The sequence below is a fragment of the Cucurbita pepo genome, chromosome 19 (assembly GCF_057944985.1).
Source record: "Cucurbita pepo subsp. pepo isolate OVF chromosome 19, ASM5794498v1, whole genome shotgun sequence".
In the NCBI taxonomy this organism is placed as follows: domain Eukaryota; kingdom Viridiplantae; phylum Streptophyta; class Magnoliopsida; order Cucurbitales; family Cucurbitaceae; genus Cucurbita; species Cucurbita pepo.
Window position 1 is genome coordinate 12,500,008 of NC_141816.1, and position 17,662 is coordinate 12,517,669.

General features: G+C 35.8%; 3 protein-coding genes across 4 annotated transcripts; all 3 read right to left on the reverse strand.

Moving 5' to 3' along the window:
* Positions 1-101: 101 nt before the first annotated feature.
* RH1 (RNA helicase 1) lies at positions 102-6,535 on the reverse strand. The gene is made up of 10 exons (XM_023661896.2): positions 6,303-6,535; positions 5,615-5,849; positions 5,082-5,336; positions 4,159-4,313; positions 3,814-3,991; positions 3,016-3,203; positions 2,298-2,502; positions 1,782-1,887; positions 1,347-1,453; positions 102-1,068 (listed from the first exon to the last, which is right to left on the reverse strand). The coding sequence occupies exons 1-10, from the start codon at positions 6,416-6,418 to the stop codon at positions 1,063-1,065; spliced, it is 1,551 nt and encodes a 516-aa protein (XP_023517664.2). The 5' UTR covers positions 6,419-6,535; the 3' UTR covers positions 102-1,062.
* An 837-nt stretch (positions 6,536-7,372) lies between these two features.
* On the reverse strand, positions 7,373-10,264 carry LOC111781355 (uncharacterized). Of its 2 annotated transcripts, none has more exons than XM_087119855.1 (7): positions 9,674-10,264; positions 8,808-9,316; positions 8,656-8,726; positions 8,345-8,398; positions 8,056-8,145; positions 7,785-7,961; positions 7,373-7,685 (listed from the first exon to the last, which is right to left on the reverse strand). In XM_087119855.1, the coding sequence occupies exons 1-7, from the start codon at positions 10,153-10,155 to the stop codon at positions 7,644-7,646; spliced, it is 1,425 nt and encodes a 474-aa protein (XP_086975981.1). In that variant the 5' UTR covers positions 10,156-10,264; the 3' UTR covers positions 7,373-7,643. The 2 variants fall into 2 exon arrangements, with proteins under 2 accessions (XP_086975981.1, XP_023517666.1); XM_023661898.2 differs by having other exon boundaries at positions 8,656-8,723; positions 9,674-10,261.
* Positions 10,265-11,698: 1,434 nt separating this feature from the next.
* Positions 11,699-17,595, reverse strand: LOC111781356 (uncharacterized). Its single transcript, XM_087119856.1, has 8 exons — positions 17,419-17,595; positions 17,063-17,218; positions 16,000-16,099; positions 15,338-15,464; positions 14,562-14,735; positions 13,982-14,051; positions 13,630-13,728; positions 11,699-12,807 (listed from the first exon to the last, which is right to left on the reverse strand). The coding sequence occupies exons 2-5, from the start codon at positions 17,117-17,119 to the stop codon at positions 14,624-14,626; spliced, it is 396 nt and encodes a 131-aa protein (XP_086975982.1). The 5' UTR covers positions 17,120-17,218; positions 17,419-17,595; the 3' UTR covers positions 11,699-12,807; positions 13,630-13,728; positions 13,982-14,051; positions 14,562-14,623.
* Positions 17,596-17,662: the final 67 nt, after the last annotated feature.

Below are 17,662 nucleotides of genomic sequence, written 5' to 3' on the forward strand. Positions count from 1 at the left end.
AATAAACGTAACTCAAGGGCAATTTAAATTGCTTGAATTTCATGAACTTCACGTTTTCCTTTCCAGATAAAAAAGGGAAATAAAATCTTCAACAAACCAACAATTCAATACAGATATTTTATATCCCAATGGGATCTCGGTATCTTTCCAACATCAATAAATATTGTTGTTCAATTCGTTCAGCAATCCTGTACCATGAAGCTTCTGACACTTGTCAGAATGTTTCGCACAATGTAGTAACTGGACAAGACAATTTGTCAACATCAACATACAATCGGCCAAAAAGTTTAGAAACGTGGCAAGTGGATTTGCCAATCATAGTTAAATCTTTGAAGAGGGCAAATGCAAAAGCCATCGGCCCCAGCAATTTTTGGACTATACCTCCAAATACCACAAGTTAAATCCCCTAGAAGGTCGGGGAAAGAAATCAGACGTTTGAAAACTGCATAAAAAAAGAAAAATATCAGTGGTAGTTGTACTATGCTACACCACCTAATGCCAAATTATTGATTTCAAGGAATCCCCTGGATCAGGACTTGCATTCAATTCATAATCTAAGCAGATCATCGCCAATATCACTCAAAAGCTTGCATTCACTCTTAAGTAGCCCAACCTGTGCTCCTAGAACATCAACATTCTCAACCATCATCCTCCAACACCTTAAACTCCAAAAAAGAAAAAGAAAATGGCGAATTCCCGATTAGCAAGGTTTGTTACTGAAGTTGCGCCACCACAGATCATCAGTGTCATGAGACGCCGGACGTCGAAAGTGCTGGACACCATCAGTGAAGAGGAGAGAGACTGTAGCAAGTATGAGTATCCTGCTTCCCCAATAAGTCCATCACCATCAACTACCCCTGCTCCTACAACTGTTAGTGCCAATTCTAGGTACTTCGTTAGAAACATAAATAGATCTTTCTCCACGTTGAATAATTGAATGTGTAACCTCGAGTGAAAATAATAAGCCTTAAAGGCACTATCACCATCTCCTGTAGTTAAATTTTCATGTCCTTGTGGGCTGAGTCCCGGAAATTTGTACTTGCACAGTTTCCAGTGAATTTGCTAAGACTGTAATGAAACCATATGTATAATTAGTCGAGTTTAATGAGGATTTTGTAATGTTCTAATGCTTAAGAATACTGTCTTTCAGTCGATTAGTTTCAATGCAGACTAGTCAAAGGAACAAGGAAGATTAAGTAGTGGTGTTTTTGTTTTACGCTACGGATAAACATTAAATCACGCCTGCCATTTAATCTTTCCCAACACAGCTAGCAATTCAAGTAGTTTTTCATAAATTACAAAATGGGACTTTACTCTCTCAGAGAAACTTGATTGTTAATACCAACCTTTTCATTGGACGAGTTCGTATCTTTCCGTTTGCCAACTCTAGAAGACATGATTGTGCTCTTTCTGGATCTTTCTGATTCAACTTTTTCCTTTAGTTTCTCCAGGGCTGTTAATCATTAGGAATCAAAATGAACAAAACATTTAGAAACCATTTACATGAAAAAAAATAAAAGAATATTATTTATTTATTTATGCAACAGCTTCATTGAAAACAACACAGTCCTCCCAACAAATTAATCCTGCCTTCTTTACATTTGGATAATGTGGAAACAGCAATGTAGATTTGATGCACAAAACAAAGGAATTTGCAACAATTCGGTTTTTAAAGTTTTACCTATACCCTTTTCTAACAAAATTATGGGGCCTAACAATTTCAATTGCTTCAGCTAGATAAGGTAGTTTTTACTGAATAATCAAAAGAGATGACGTGTTACCAGAGACGTAAGTAGGCTGGAGCAACTCAATTGAACTGGAAGGTAGGGAATGTACGGGACAAGAATCATTATCAGCCTTCTGAAGTAATTTCTTGAAGCGTCGAACCTGAAACATAAGAACCTAAGAATAAGCAAGTTGGACTACGATATATAGCTCAACTATTCAACATTATCATTTTCAATCAGAAACGAAGAAAGCTCAAACCAAACAGGATTTCACCTTCTAACTAAATTATAAACCAGTAAGTATTTCCTTATGGTTTATGCATTACCATAGCATTGTATAAAGCCCAAGGTAACATAGTATTACTATTTTATTATATGTACATGACAACTACAAAGATGAAATCGTGTTCATTTAACCAAAAAAAATTAACCCAGATGGCAGCCAGAGGACAAAAGTGAAGAAATAAAGCCAATTCATCGCTGATTAAGGCATAGACTTACAGAAGAATTAATTGCAAGCTATGTATGTTAATAATATAATTTAATCATGGAGGCTTGATCATAAAATACCTCATCTTTACTCAGCAATGTGAAACAGCGCCCAGATTGCCCAGCCCTTGCAGTCCGACCAGCTCGATGGATATATGTCTTAATAAACGCAGGCATATCATAATTAATAACATTTCTCACACCCTCAACGTCCATTCCACGAGTCATGGCATCAGAACTAACAAGTACTTGAATCTCCCCTCCCCGGAAAGCATTCAGTGTTTTGCTGCAGAACGTATGTCAATTTAAACACCAGGTAGAGCAATATAATGAACAGCAGAGAGAATGAAAGCAAAACTGTGTTATGCTCAAATATGAACATGTCCAGAGATTAAAATGATAAATGTATGGTACATACAGCAACCCATAAAGTGATGATCTCCATGGGACAAAAATGCTCATCGATGTAAAGTCAGCTAAAGAGTGTCAATTAAAGACAGATTTTCATACACATGTATCAGCATTTTCTAGTAAAAAGAAAACACTCTACGAAACAGACCTGGTCCACATTTAATTGTAGAATAATCTGAAGCAGTATTCTACATTATAACATTATAATTTCTTATGTCGGAAGTTTGTGGCAAAGAAAACAAGTAGGGCTGACTACAAAGTCCATGAACCATAGTCCAAGAAAATAAGAGAAGTCTTAGGCTTCATATTTCACATGCTTCAATTACTTCTGGCAATACTTAAATGGGGAAGAACACACTTAAGCTAAAAAACAATCTTCCTGTGTTACCTTCTCAATGATTGACGTTGAAGCCCCGAATACTCTTTGATCTTGAGTTGCAAGTCATCGAAGAAGTTTAGTAATGTACATAGTCGATGAGTAGACTCCACAGAGGATGTAAAAACAATACACTTTTCTCCTCCTAAGCTTTGAAGTAGGGCAACCAGATATAATGGTTTGAGTTTTGATTCACAAATCTGCGAAGAAACAATTTGAAACTAAAAGGTTGATAAAGAAGTATTAACTATGTAAACAAAGCTTATGAAACATTATCCCCTTTATCATCATTGTTCAAATGTCATGGTATCGGCCATTGACTAAGGTCTAAGAGAAGCCAAGACAAAAAATTTAGTGATCTGGTTTAACATCAGGTAATAGGGAAGGTACGGATAAAAGGCTTAAAAAATTCTATAAGAAAAAGGAAAAGAAAGAGAGAAAATTATATAGACTGAGTTGTGTATCATAACGTTTCTTCACATGGAACAGTAACTTTTTTGATACAACAAGAAGATATAAAAGATATAAATAGAACCAATAATTATAGGATCTATCATTATGGAAATTGACGATGGACATGAAATGAAGCAAACTTAACAGTTGGGAAATATATCTCCTAGTATCCTGTTGTCAACAATCAACAAGTACGATTGTTTAAGATAAATGGCATCCAAATCCCAAGGTCAGTGAAATCCCCTTCTAAGATCAAGGGTGTCCCATTTCTATGGTTAAGCATACACTTTTTCCTTTCTAAACGAGCACCCAAAAATTGATTCAATCCCAGATTAATAATGAGACAAGCCAATTTACCGTCATGTATGATTCTAATTTCTCTGGAAGTTTGTATCTTCTTTTCCCAGTAGTTAAGAATAGAGGGCGATGCAGATCAAGCTGAGCAAGCTTGCCTGGATCCTGTGTAAGCGTTGCAGATAGAACCATCTTTGAGAACCTTGGGTAACATGCACCCTTAAAACCCCTCTCTATACCACTGCATTAATTCAACAGTATCTGCAATCAGGACTACAGTTTTATACCACAGGACATTTTGAGAAAACCAAAATGTGTCAGAGATAAAAATGATTAGGAGGATTAGTAATAACAATTATGTACAATACTTCAAAAGTATAACCATAATTACGAGAAGTTAGAACTTACAATCTCCTTATGGTTTTTAAGGATCCAGCAGAACAAGGAAGTGAAGTGTAGGAAGGAAAGATAATATTCTCATCATCAACATGCGTCAACTGAAGCACAGTAGGTAGCCAAGATTGATATGATTCCCTTAATAACCTATCAGTTTCATCGATAACCTGAAATCACATATCTCATCAACAGATTGTATTGAGACAATAATAGCTCAAATTTTGGTACAAGTTAAAATAATCTTTAAGGTTTCTCCTCACACTGAGATTACTTCAATATTCAGAATAACAATGCACAACAGCATACCAATTCGAGAGGGTGGTGAGCTCTCCATAAAACTGTAGCACATAGGCTAACAATTCAAAATATAACAACATTTTTTATGGGAAACAGAAACCATTTCATTGATGTATGAAATAGATACAAAAGATAGTCCTATCGAAGATAATCACGAAAAACATCTCCATTAAGATTGTAGGGTAGATAAACTATAATTACAAAAAGGAGGTGAGAGATGACTTCAAGATGAAGTAAGACAAGAAGTAGACTCAATAAATAGATAGGAAGTTTTGTTTTGGTGTGCACTGAGCAGGATACAATCAACAATAGAGAAAAATTCACCGAGAAAAGAAATTATGTAGGCTCAATCACCCATCACAGCTATATTGATTTTTAAAAATTAATTTTCATACTAATAAAGAAATATTGATTTAGGCTACAGTTCAATCAGCTTATTTAATAAGAAACACTTGCAGGCTGTGAAACGTATAATTTCTGTAATGAGAACAAATATACATTAAAAGACATTCACCACTTAACACAGTATATCTCTTTTTCAAAAGACATTCACCACTGCATATGGCATCAGCATTAAGCCTCCTCCAATATAAATGTAATTACAAATCTGCGGTTATAACAACACTATGAGTACTTACAAGATAACGTAGATGCTGAAGAGTAAACCCTTTCGTGAAGTTAATATGGTCCATCAATCTTCCCGGTGTTGCCACCAATATGTCCACAGAACTCTGCAGCTGAACCGAAAAATCTTCTGGATCATAACAGATGCCCGCCTCAAGCTTAGGTCTCTTGATGAGACCAGCAATCTCATCTGCTATGGAGGATTGACCCACAGCCAGACCTACAGATAAGCCCACTGCAGGTGCAATCGCAGCAAAAACCTCTTTCACCTTGTTAAAGAGAGCCATGACCCAATAAGAACATGAAGAAAATTTTCTTCTAAAATAAGCACGTATTCATATTAGAATGCTAAGCAGGTGAGAGTCAATCCAAAAACCAGAAAAAGAAGTCTGCTCTCATTTTCATCTTTTATTATTTCATTGTCAAGGTTCTTGGATAGATTTTAGAATGAACCTACATTACACTAAAATAGTGCATCAAACCAATTAACCGGAAACTTGTTACATGAATTTATGCATACAAAAAAAAGTAATGGCAAAAAAAATACCTGCAACGCCAGATCACGAGTAGGCAACACAACTAAAGCACGTAAGCATTTGACTGTACGACTTGAAAGCATTTGCACTATCGGTAGGGCATAAGCTAAAGTTTTCCCACTTCCAGTTGGTGAATTAATACATAGATCTCTCTCAAACGAACCAGGCCCTATCGCCTCTTGCCAAACTGCAAGTTGCACTGGGAACAGTGAAGAGATGCCCATGTTCTGCAAAGCTGCCTTCAATCTAGAAAAGGAAACAAAATGATCATTAGAAAAAAAAAAAAAAAAAAAAAAAAAACGTTAAAAATCGACCCTTGAGGAAGAGATCGATACAAGAATATAAAACTTGATAATCTAAACATATGGAGCATAATCTAAGCAATACAGGAACAAGCGAACATTCAATTGCCGTCGATACAATTCACATATATATATATATATATATATATATATATATATATATATATATATATATATATATATATATATATATTACTATTACGCCTGTGCTCTTTTAAACGTAAACAACATTTTACTACTCGCCAAATCTTCAAAGAGACAACCAACAATAGATTCACTTGCATCCAACGGATTGCTATATATGATGAATATCAAAGAGAAGTAATAGAAGTAAATTTGAAGCCATAGAGCAGATTGAAAGTTCAAATGAGTAGGAAGAAAGAGGAAAGGAAACTGCCTGGGGTCGAGCGAAGGGAGGATCTCAAGAGGGCATTCCTCGAATAGAGAGACATCCACAGGGCTTCGCATCCATGGTAGAACAGGAATGCTCTTTCGCTTCTGCTTCTCCACCATTGTCTCACAAACAAAACAAAGCTTCCGAATCAAAAACCCTGCAGCGCTAGGGTTTTAGACAGAAACAGAACTTCCAACCAGAATGGAGGGAAACCAAGCGGGCTTATATTTTACCACCAAAAAAAATAATAATTTATTCTTAAATTTTTAATTTTATTATATTATATTTATTCTTCTTTTGGAAAATTTTTATAATGAATTTTTAAATAGATGAGACTTAAAAATTAATTAAAAAAAAAAAAAGTATATATTTAAGAGAAAAAAGAAGATAAGAAGACAAAAGAACTCTGCAATGGTGGATTCCGAACCAGGATCATCACGGAGGTTGTTCGTACAAAACGAGCCCAAGTCATAGATTCATAATACTCGTGGTAGGATGGCGCGTTCACTTTTCAGTATTACACCGCAAAATTTATGGCTGTGCTTCGCCGTCGTCAGATCATAAGGTCTTCAGTGGCGGCGCAGGATGCTTTCTCGGATTCCGAGGCTTCCCAGAAACTGCTCCTGTTGTCGGTGGTTTATTTCTCATCGATCGGATACTCATCCAGTTCTTGTATCCCTTGGAATCTGATCGGCAGGTAAATGACGCTTCGTTTTTGTTTGTTTTTTGGTTGTATGATTGTCGGGGAAGAGGGTGCAGAAATTGTTGATAATTAGACCTTGTCTGCTTATTATTACTGCAAATTTTCTCCACAGCTTCTTTGTTTAGGTTAGACTCCACATCGAGTTCTTCTTTTCATCGTCTTCTTTATAGGATTAAAAATTGTCTGAGCACCAAATGGTACTGAAAATAGGTCCATTTTGAGTTCAACGATCGAATATTGTTTGTATGATCTGAAAGTGTTTGCCTAGCTAATATAACTCGAACGATTGTTCATCCTTTTATGAGGACCAAAAAAGTAGCTACATTGAGTCTATTCTCTGTTTCTTCCTCAACTTACAGAGACAACAAGATAATGAACAAACAAATTATATTTCACCTTCAAAATTTACAAACATACAGATACAGACAGTACACGAAGAGGCAATTATACCTGACATTCTATATGCTCATATGCTTTAATCATCCAGAAGAACATGTAGAACTCTTGCAAGCAAATCAGATCTATTGCTATAATCCGTCCAGCCAGGCTTGGACATTTCAGCAATTGATTGTCCTGACCTACCCCTACCCCTTGTAGTTTCAACTTCCAGTAAACTGAACTTTGAAGGTTTGCCTCTGTTATTAAAAGAAGGCATCTTGGGAAATGAAGGCTGTCCATGCTTCCTATGATCATGACACAAAAAATAAGGCTTGATTCATTTTGGTTTTCCTGAATTGATATGATATAGATAGATGATTCAGTGACTGCAAAGAAAATGTTACCTGGAGGATAGTGAAAGCCTTTTCAGCGACATATTTTTGCATGTCTGTTGCTCCTCTTTGCTGCAGCTTGTCTGGGTGGAGGCACAATCTTGCCTTCTGGTAAGCTTTCTTCACCTTTGTACCCTCCATAAGGCTTGCAAGTGGAGTTACATGCCACCCACTTCTGGGCCACAGAATCTGCATAATTTGTAAGCAAAACTATTATGTCAATTTGCATATCAACTTCATGTCATTGCAGCGTTAGAAAAAATGAGAAAAGAAAATCTCTTACATGGTGGAGTGTTGAAAGTAGGAGCCGGATGTTGGTTTCCTTGCCGGATGACCACAACATTATATCTTCATCTATATCCTCCATTTCCATCTGAAATATTCACAACGCAATTACAAATCAAAATCTTCTCCCTTCAAAGGGACTGTGGGCAGTAGTGCCAAGCCTAGATCCATAGAGAAAACCGATTCTGGCATGTTTTGTGTTAGGAATTTAATTGTGTCAAGGCCATGAACCTTTTCGTTCCCAAAGCACAAATTTATTTTAGTTTTCATTAATAGCAGAAGCTTACATCTTTTTCAGACTCTGCCTTTACCCCTTCAGCTGAACACGTTCTTTCTTCTACCTTCAAAAGAAAATATACGTAGAGAACATGTCAAAAACTTGAACTAGTAGCAGACCAAACCAAAATTTTCCTTCATTTTGTAGGGAATGGATTCAGTGATTGAAAATACAGAATAGTGAAAAACGAAACTTGTTTTATGCAGAAACAATTGTTGGATGATCTAGACTGGAAGGAGCTGTTTCTCATATTTTAGATGATCGCAACGATTTCTTCCTATTGTCGTTAGAACGATAAAATTTCGAGAAACAGGAGTTTACCTCTGCATATTGTGTTATGTCATGAACCCCAAACTGTTCACCAGAAATTTCACATGAAACAGAAGGCCCTGCTAGATATTACCAATGAAAATTATTGGTAGATTTCCAATATAGAACAATCGTTAAGTCGAACAAAGAAATGGTGAAAGTACCTTCAGTTTCAACAAATTGTTGACTATCATTCAGCCTTGTGCTCAAATCTGTCTCAGAAGTCTGTGTGTTAAACTTTTCTTTTGCCCATGCAATGACTTCATCAAGTGCAGCTGCTTCGTTTGTTCCCTCTCTGTAATCAGAACCAATTTCAATGACATAAGAGCTCATTACTTCGTCGTCTTCATCTGCCAACACATTTATTTGAATATCATGTTTCCCCTGACACAGTGAAGAGCTTGCAGATGACGGGGAATTAGGTTCTAAATCATCCACTGATATTTTCATGCTCCTGTACGAAGTTGGTTCAATGCTAATAGTTTCCGGTGACGACACCGGCCGAGGGAACCCCGAATAGGAGCTCCTGAAAGTTTCCTTGACTTCACCATCGACGTACTGGTTTTCCATGGTGGAAGAACGGTTGAATGAAAAGAACGACATCCCTTGTTTCTTTTGATGCTCCTCTGGTTTCATCTTTGACGAGTTCCATTTTGTTGGGATATTGATAGGCCTAATACATCAAAACAATCAATGATACCCACAAATCATTAGTTGCTTGTTTTTTACAACAAAACTCAGACCACCCTGTTCTAAAACTGTTCTTGTTCCAAGTGGATTGCCAAGAATACTATAGAGCTTTTCAGAATACTATAGAGCTTTTCAGAATCAAATGCAAATCTCAGCCTCCAGACAAAATAGCAATCAGTTTCAGAAGAACTTTGATACACAAGAAGACGACGTACCCTAAACCCTTATATTTGTCCACAACCCCATAAACCCGCTAAAACCAAGCCACACTGACAGGGAAAACTCGTGATGTATCCCAAAAGTAGTTGAGCAGGAAAACCGATACCGAATAGCCACGTACCTGAGCTTCGCAGCGAAGGAGGATAACACGACGTCGTCTCCGCTTACATGCCGGAAAGGGCTCGCCTCCTCGGAGCTCAACACCGACGACGAGTTGGATTTCGTCTTCCCTTTCAAGTTCTGCCTCGTCTTATCTATCGATCGCCGCTCGTGATCGGATCCGAAAATATCGTTGTAAAACCCCTCGCCTCCTGACGGAATCCTGAATACCGGTAAGCTCCGGCCAGCATTCTTTGCAGACGAGAAGAATTCCGGCGGTCGGAACATTTCTTCGTAGAAGAAATCGAACTGCTTGTGTCCGAGTTCTCCGGATGACTGACGCGAGAGAACACTTCGCGGCGGGCCGCCAAAGACGTCGGAGAAGTCGTCGGGATGGTTCAGAGCTCTGGCACCTTTGGAGAAGGACCGAATCGACGAGCTTTCAGTCGATCGCCTATGAGGGAGGTCCGGCATCCCCATCCTCATCCTCCAAGATTCGTCCATCTACTGGAAAAATCACCGGCAAGAAGGGGAGCTTAGTCGCCGGAATATACTGTGCCAAGAAAGTGTACTAAGCTTATATATATAGAGGAATGAAAAAAGAAAGGAGCTTTATAAAAGGTGATCATTTCCCCCTTCTTTACACAACATTGAGTCTTAATAATTAGTTAAATTTTAGAATTATAATTAAAAAAAAAATACAAAAAAATACATTTCTAGTGGTTCAATAAATAACTATATAATAATATCATTTCACAATTAATATTCAATTATTAGAAAATATCTCTTTCTTAATAACATATATTTTTTTTAAGCATATAAACATATTAATATAGATTATTAAATATTTTTTCCACCATTCTTCTTCGTAACTTTTTTTAAATAAAATAATATGCTTTTATTTATGTCTGAACTATTAAAAGTTTTATTTTATCAATATTCTTAATTTCCTATTTGATAACTATTTCTTTCTTTCTTTTTTTGTGTTTTAAAAATTATTTCATAATTTAGAAAAAAAATATTCGAATATTTTTTTAAAGAAATATGCACAATTTCTTTAAAAAAAACATGACTATCAAATTCGGCCCAAAACATATATATATATATGTGGGTTTATACATAGTCACGACCTCATACCCCTAATCGTGAAATATTATTTTATCACATTTCATATTTCAATCTCGATCTTTAGGTAAGCGAGACATTACACAAATACAAAACACAAAAAATGCAACATTTAGCATTATCCATTTAACGTCTATCTTCTTGAATTCTTATATAACTTGTCCCACTTGTATGCCCGTTGGTAAATCATTCATTTCATGTTATGTTATTTCAAAACACATTACACAATTACATAAAAAAAATGCGTTTGATGGTATTGATCTTTCTATATGAATGATAAAAATTTTGAAATTATGGAACGATAACGATTATTTTATTTACTTTTCCTTTTTGAAATTACAAAATATTACTCATATTTTCCGATATTCATGACACCTTTTGTTGGTTCATGAAATATTTTAAAGACAGTTCCATCGTGGCCATTGATAATGATGTTAAAAACAATGACAGTAACCCTAACAACAACATCGATGAGGACAATAACGACAAAGACAACCACACTACAATGTGAAAGAAATGAAATGTTCGAGATGAAAACGGGAATAAAAACAAATGAAGACATAGCCAATGTCTCATTTGACTATGCCAAATGACAACACCTTCCACCTCCCCTCACTTGCTATTCATCGTGTCAGAAATGAAATCTTTGTGCTTCACAGCTTTAATTCCCTTCGTTTTTTTCCTTATTTCGTAACGAAAATCAAAACCATGTACGTGGATAAACACCAAACCACTTATTTAGGAGATGATATTTTCAATCAATTCGTTAAAACAAGAGTACAGTAATCTTGAGCTACTATTTACCGGGTCGAGATTTTTATATATTCAAACGAACCTAGAAGTAAAACGAATCAAAAAATGAAAAAATGGGATGAATTTAACATGAAGAAGAGGCAAAAAGCTAAAAAAATTGTGAGGTTGATAAAGTTCGAAGGGAGAAGAAAGATCTTAGGCCACTAAAAATGGAAGAAGAACATGAAAATAAGGAAAGAAACAAGAGAGTTGGGACAGATATGATAGCAACAAAACAACAATACAAAAGTGGGGAGCCATCTGCTTGAGGACACTTCATTTGGTCAGTACCTACTGTCCTTCGAGATACAAACCCAAGACAACCCCAATCTCATGGTGGTTCAAATGGGGTATGTCATGTGGGAATACTTCCAAATTCTTTTGTCATTTAGCCATCAAAACCCGAGCCCGTCAGGTGGGTGGCAAGAGCACCGGACCAGACGGAGCACTCGAAGAAAGGGGGACACATTAAGCAAATACGAGAAGTGTTATTTAATGCACCTGTCACTGTGTTCTTGACATTATCATGATATCGCAATAAAAAAACCATGTTCTAACTCTTTCATATATTTAATCAACACAAACATAGCTCAACAATTATGAAGTAAATTCTCATCGTTACTTTTATTCAATTGAAACAAAGCTACGAAATGACAGTTGTATGAAACGATTTCTCATCATTAGTGTTTTCACTAATTTTTGTACACTAAGCATCTAAATCACATGGACAAAAGAGTACAAGTGACTTTATTTCCAACAATAAAATCTTTATACATCTCTATCAATTTTGTACATTATTGGAAGGTTTAAGTCACCACACCAAAAAAAAGTGGTGCAAATAGCTTAATTCTCTTTATAGATTCTTCATTTATAACCTCAAAACCATCTCATTTAATTTTTAATAAACTTTCACGTTACCTTAGTAGATCCACAGGTCGAGTCGAGGCTCTGAGTTCTTTCTTTCTGTGTAGGACGATGCGAACAACCAGACTACAGCTCAATTTTGAATTTTTCCTGCACGAGAGACGAGTCCAGAATTAGTTGAATGCTATCTAAATAAGTCTCTCTATAGCTAACTGGATAAGTTCACTTGAAACACGCCGCCGCTGCAAGTAAACGGAAGAGGAGCACTGCCATCGCTGGAGAAGGAGATTTCTCCGGCGAGGAGAAGTTTACATGGGAAGGGAGCTGGCGGCTGCTGGAGCCCACGAAGCGGAGGGGGAAAATTCTGACGTGGGCCTAGTTTTATTATTGAAGTTAGAACACGTAACATAGGGAAAGAAACTCAAACAATTTGGTTAGATAGTTGTTGAAAAAATATACTAACCATTCACTCAATTCATGAATGAGTATGAAATTTGAAAACCCATCAAGGAAATATAACCAATATCATCACAAATGGTTTGTTTAGAACCATAAAATCATTCCTTATCCCCCACCAATTTGTGTATTATTTGAAGGGTCTAATCAACACAAAGTATAATTTTTTTTCGGTCAATTGTTATCGGTAATTCCATTTTAGCACTCTTAAATGCACCCTAAAATATTTTTTGACTGATCGTAACATCATTTACGAGGAGTCTCGAGTGCATCATAAAGTATTTTTGAGTGATTGTAACATCATTTATAAGGAGTTAAACCCTCCACTCAAATAAAGATATCTCTTATGACATTCTAGACTAGAATTACTCACTCGTTTTGTTTTTTTCCTAGATTCTTCTTTTGCAATAAAAGCGAGTATAATTCTATGATAAAAGAGTATGCCTCCAAATAGATTTGTCCATAGGGAAGAATGAACACATTGGTGGGAATATAGGCCAAATAAGTCTCACTTTTATTTCACTAGCTCACTCTTTCTAAGAAATGTAAATAAAAGAAATCGAGTGGATTATGTAGCACCACGGATGATGATTTTTTCTTTCTTTTTATGGTAATAAACATGAAGGTACATAGTCCACAAAATGATTGCAGCTATTTATGGAAGGAATGGACAGAATAGTGAGTTAGCTGGAAGTGAGAAAATGTTAAAAAGTGGCAGGTGAGGCCAAGGGTTCTTGATACCTTCATAGCAGACATCGTGTGCTTTCACACATTCATCTGCTTCAAACTCTCTCTCTTTACAACAAAGCATGATCATTCTTCTCAACCATCTCTTTGAATCTATGCATTAGAGATAACTACAATTACAATTACATGAAGAGTTATATATCACAAAAAATATCTTCAGAACGATTCCACGAAGATCTATTTATCGTTCGTTAGTTACCGAACACTTATAATCCATATTTTCTGTTTCTAAAGAAACTAAGCATCGTAACCTATATTTATATTGTTTTTATTTTTTATTGTCGTCAAATTAAAAACTTCTTGACAAAATAAGCAATGTTTAGATTGAATAAAAAGACGTTCTTACCTATAAAATCCAAAATTTGCTCATTCCAGTGACATGACCTCTAGCAACTTGCCTGACCCAAAATTGCTTCCTGCCGTAGATAAATGAATCTTTAATAAAAAAAAAATACATTATTTGAATATTACACGTTATTCTCATTTTAACATTTATTGATTGAAAGGACTAAAAAACTTAGAGACAAAAAATTGAGAAATAAGGGGGCCTAACTTGTCGCTGTCAAAACAGATTCTCCATGTATAAAAATGGAGGATAGTTTCTTAACATTATTTCTAAAAAAGCATCTACAGAGTATAAATGTATATGGAGTTTACAAAGCAAAAGGTCTGAACTTTGGATTTTGTGGCTCTCATTTTCACAGCTTTTGCTGTTGAAAAAGTTAAATGTTGTGACATATGATATAGATGTGTGTGGCTGTGTTGCAAACAAGAAAAGAGAACCACATGGTCAATAAAATATTGTAATAAACTAAGAATTGTTTTGGTCCAACAAGCAACCAAGCAGGGCCTTAAATCTCTGATTATCTGGGGTGGTTCTAAGAAATGCAGAGGGAATAGGGAACATGGGTCAATAAAATACTTACCAATTCAAATGGTAATCATGTAGCAAAAGATAATAAATCTTTATTGGCTGTTTGGATGGCCCTCACTGTATAAGACTTTTTAAATTGAAGGGAGCAAATAGAATCAATTGCTTTGCAGAAAATCTTTCTTCTTTTTCAGCTTTTGTGGTGTAAGATGGCCAAGTTTTCAGTGCACTGTACTACCAAGAGCATGTGGGGGAAATATAAGATGTCATAAGCCAAATCAAGCATATAATATTGAAACATGTCTTGATTTTTATATGATAAAAACTAGAAAATGAAAAGAAAAAGAAAACAGAGAGAGGAGAAAAAACCAGGAGAATGTTTCTTTTTATTAAAAAAAAGTTATATAATGAGGTTAAAAAATTGTACATTTAAGGCCCTGATTGGTTAGGAATTACTGGGACTGAAGAGAATGATTTGATTTGACTCTGGTTGGAGAAAAAAGAAGGGGGGAAACTGGCTTCGATTTTTGACATTTGGACTTGACTTGATTTTTTTATAATTTTTTTTAAAAAATTGGATTGACTCTGATTTTGATGCCTTGAATGCCAGAACTTGTCCTTACAGTCCAGTTGTTGAATAACTTAAATTCCCAAGAAAGAAGGGGTGCGGGGACAATACATTAAAAAAAAAAACCCCTTGAGGAGATAATAATAGGACTTCTGGCCTACCCATTTGGCAAACATTTGTCACTAGGCTAAGCCTTTTCAAAAGGACATCAAACATGTAACAGAAATAACAAACAGAGTCAATAAAGACATTTTCAGATGTACCTCAACTGATAGACATTCCAGGCGTAGGACATGTCGACTATCATCTTGCACAAGATGAACATGGATTTTGGAACCTCTGCCGAAGAAATCACTCTAGACTTCCATCTTATCCACTGCAATATTGGAACTGCATTCAAGAAAACCAATCAAAAAAAGAAAAAAACTGTCGATCTCAGTTCAGTTTAAAGACGACAGAATTTGTGACAGTTTTATATTCAGACACAAGAATAAAATGTGATTCTGCTACACTTTTGGCTTCAATGGTTTGGAAAAAGTTAGAATTTAACCTCAACTATGTTAAAAGTTAAACTTCCATCTATATAATTTGATAAAATTTCATAAATAGCCCTACTGTTCGAAAGTCATCAATGGATTGAGTATGTGATAATTGTCAAGTACTTCATCCGTCTTTCAACAATATGAATTATTTATGTGGTTTTATCATATCGTATTGACAAAATTCTAACTTTAAAAACTATAAGGACTTTATAATTTTCTTCAAACTATAAATGCCACGTTTATAATTTAACAAAAAAAAAAAAAAAAAAAAAAAAAAAAAAGAACAGTCCAAAAAAGTTTCAGGATTGCGAAGAGTTGGCTAGAATGATCGCAAAGGGTGTTTCAGATAAATTGCAGAGTATAAGCAATAATGAGACCCATACCATTGCCTTGATGACCCATGCTGCTACATATGCTGTTGGGAGTAAGAAATTTGTCTCGTTTGTTGGAGATTGGGATCGCCAGGAGAGTAGGCCATTCTTTCTGTTATTCTTAATATAAAGAAAAGCAAGCCTAGTTACAACGTCTTTCAAGAGTAGATTCTAAGCATACTAAAATAGTAATAATAATAATAACAATCTTTAAAATGATGATGAAGTGATATAATATAAGATCAAACCTCTGATCTACTTCTATGAAGATCCCCAATTGCTACAGTCTAACTTTTCTTCATCCTTTTACTTTTAAATAAAAAGGAGATGCGTTTCATAAGTATATTGAAAGGCTAAATGCAAAAACTGCACTCCCTCATTAGGAGTTTACAAAACAGAGATTCAATAGAAATTAATTGCTAGGAGTAATTGTGTAACATTGAGAAGAAGAAATCCTCAAATCGTATGGACTTGATTTGAGACCTAACTTCCCAAGTTATTCCCTGTCAATGTAAATTTTGATAGTTTCTCTTGAAGAAAAGAATCCAAGAAATGTTCTAACTGCATTAACGCAAAAGATCTTAGCCTTTCCTTAAAAGTTATGTCAACTCAATAATTGCATCACATCATCCTCGGGCAAAAAAAATTGGTACGTCAAGAAAGATTGAAGCAAAGGAGGAAGATTCCCGATATCTTCTTCCTGAATGAGCATAAGAGCGGTAATTGGTCTAGAGATTCTTCTGGTTTTCCACCCAATAGACACCAACAAGGCAAGAGCCATATGCCGACACTTATTTGTTTTAGTCTCACAACCGTATTGAGCCCTCCATGGCATACCAACCAGCAAAATAAACATTCACCATATAGGATTAGAAGCAAAATGTCCATGATGAATAAATGAACTGAAGGATTTTCTGTTAATGCAGTTTAGCGCCTTAACTTTTCTGTTAATACAGTTTAGCGTCTTAACTCAAGAGCTTAAACCATTAATTTTGGAATTAGAGGGAAAGACAGAAAGTATCTCCAGAGTTATATTCAATCACAATTTTACAAACTTTGTCCTCCAGCTACATACCTTTAAATATTTGTGGAGTACCTGGCTGCCTTTCTTGAACCAAAATTGCGGCCCCATTGGTCATACAGAAAAGGAAAGCTCCCCATCCATCACCAATAATCTCCTGGCCCCCAATCAACATTAGGGGTCCTTCAAAAGAGCACTCCAGTACCCAACCTAGCATTTAGAGGTAGAAACAAGTCATTGAAAAAGAAGTCCCACGGCAGTTAACGTTTAAGCTATGCATAGGCCTGTACATATAGCAGTCAATGTCGCAACAGCAGGTAGTTATAGCATTAATGATTTTTTTCCCTTCTTAGATTTGAATTATCAAGAGCAATTGTATCAAAAGACAAACTCGATCCTATTGGACCAACCACTTTATTCAGGGCAGATGTGGGCAGTGGGTCACAAGGACCCAGAGAAGGGCCAAAAAAATGGAACAGCTTAAGGTCTCTTTCCAGCCTGTAGCAGCAGCAATGAAGGAGAAACAGTACAGGCTTCAAATTGCGAATTTGGGGCAAAATTTATCATAAAACAAAGAGAAACAGATAATTTACACCGGGTACATTCTTACTCAAACCCTATAATGAGCAGCTTGCCATAAGAAATATCATTCAT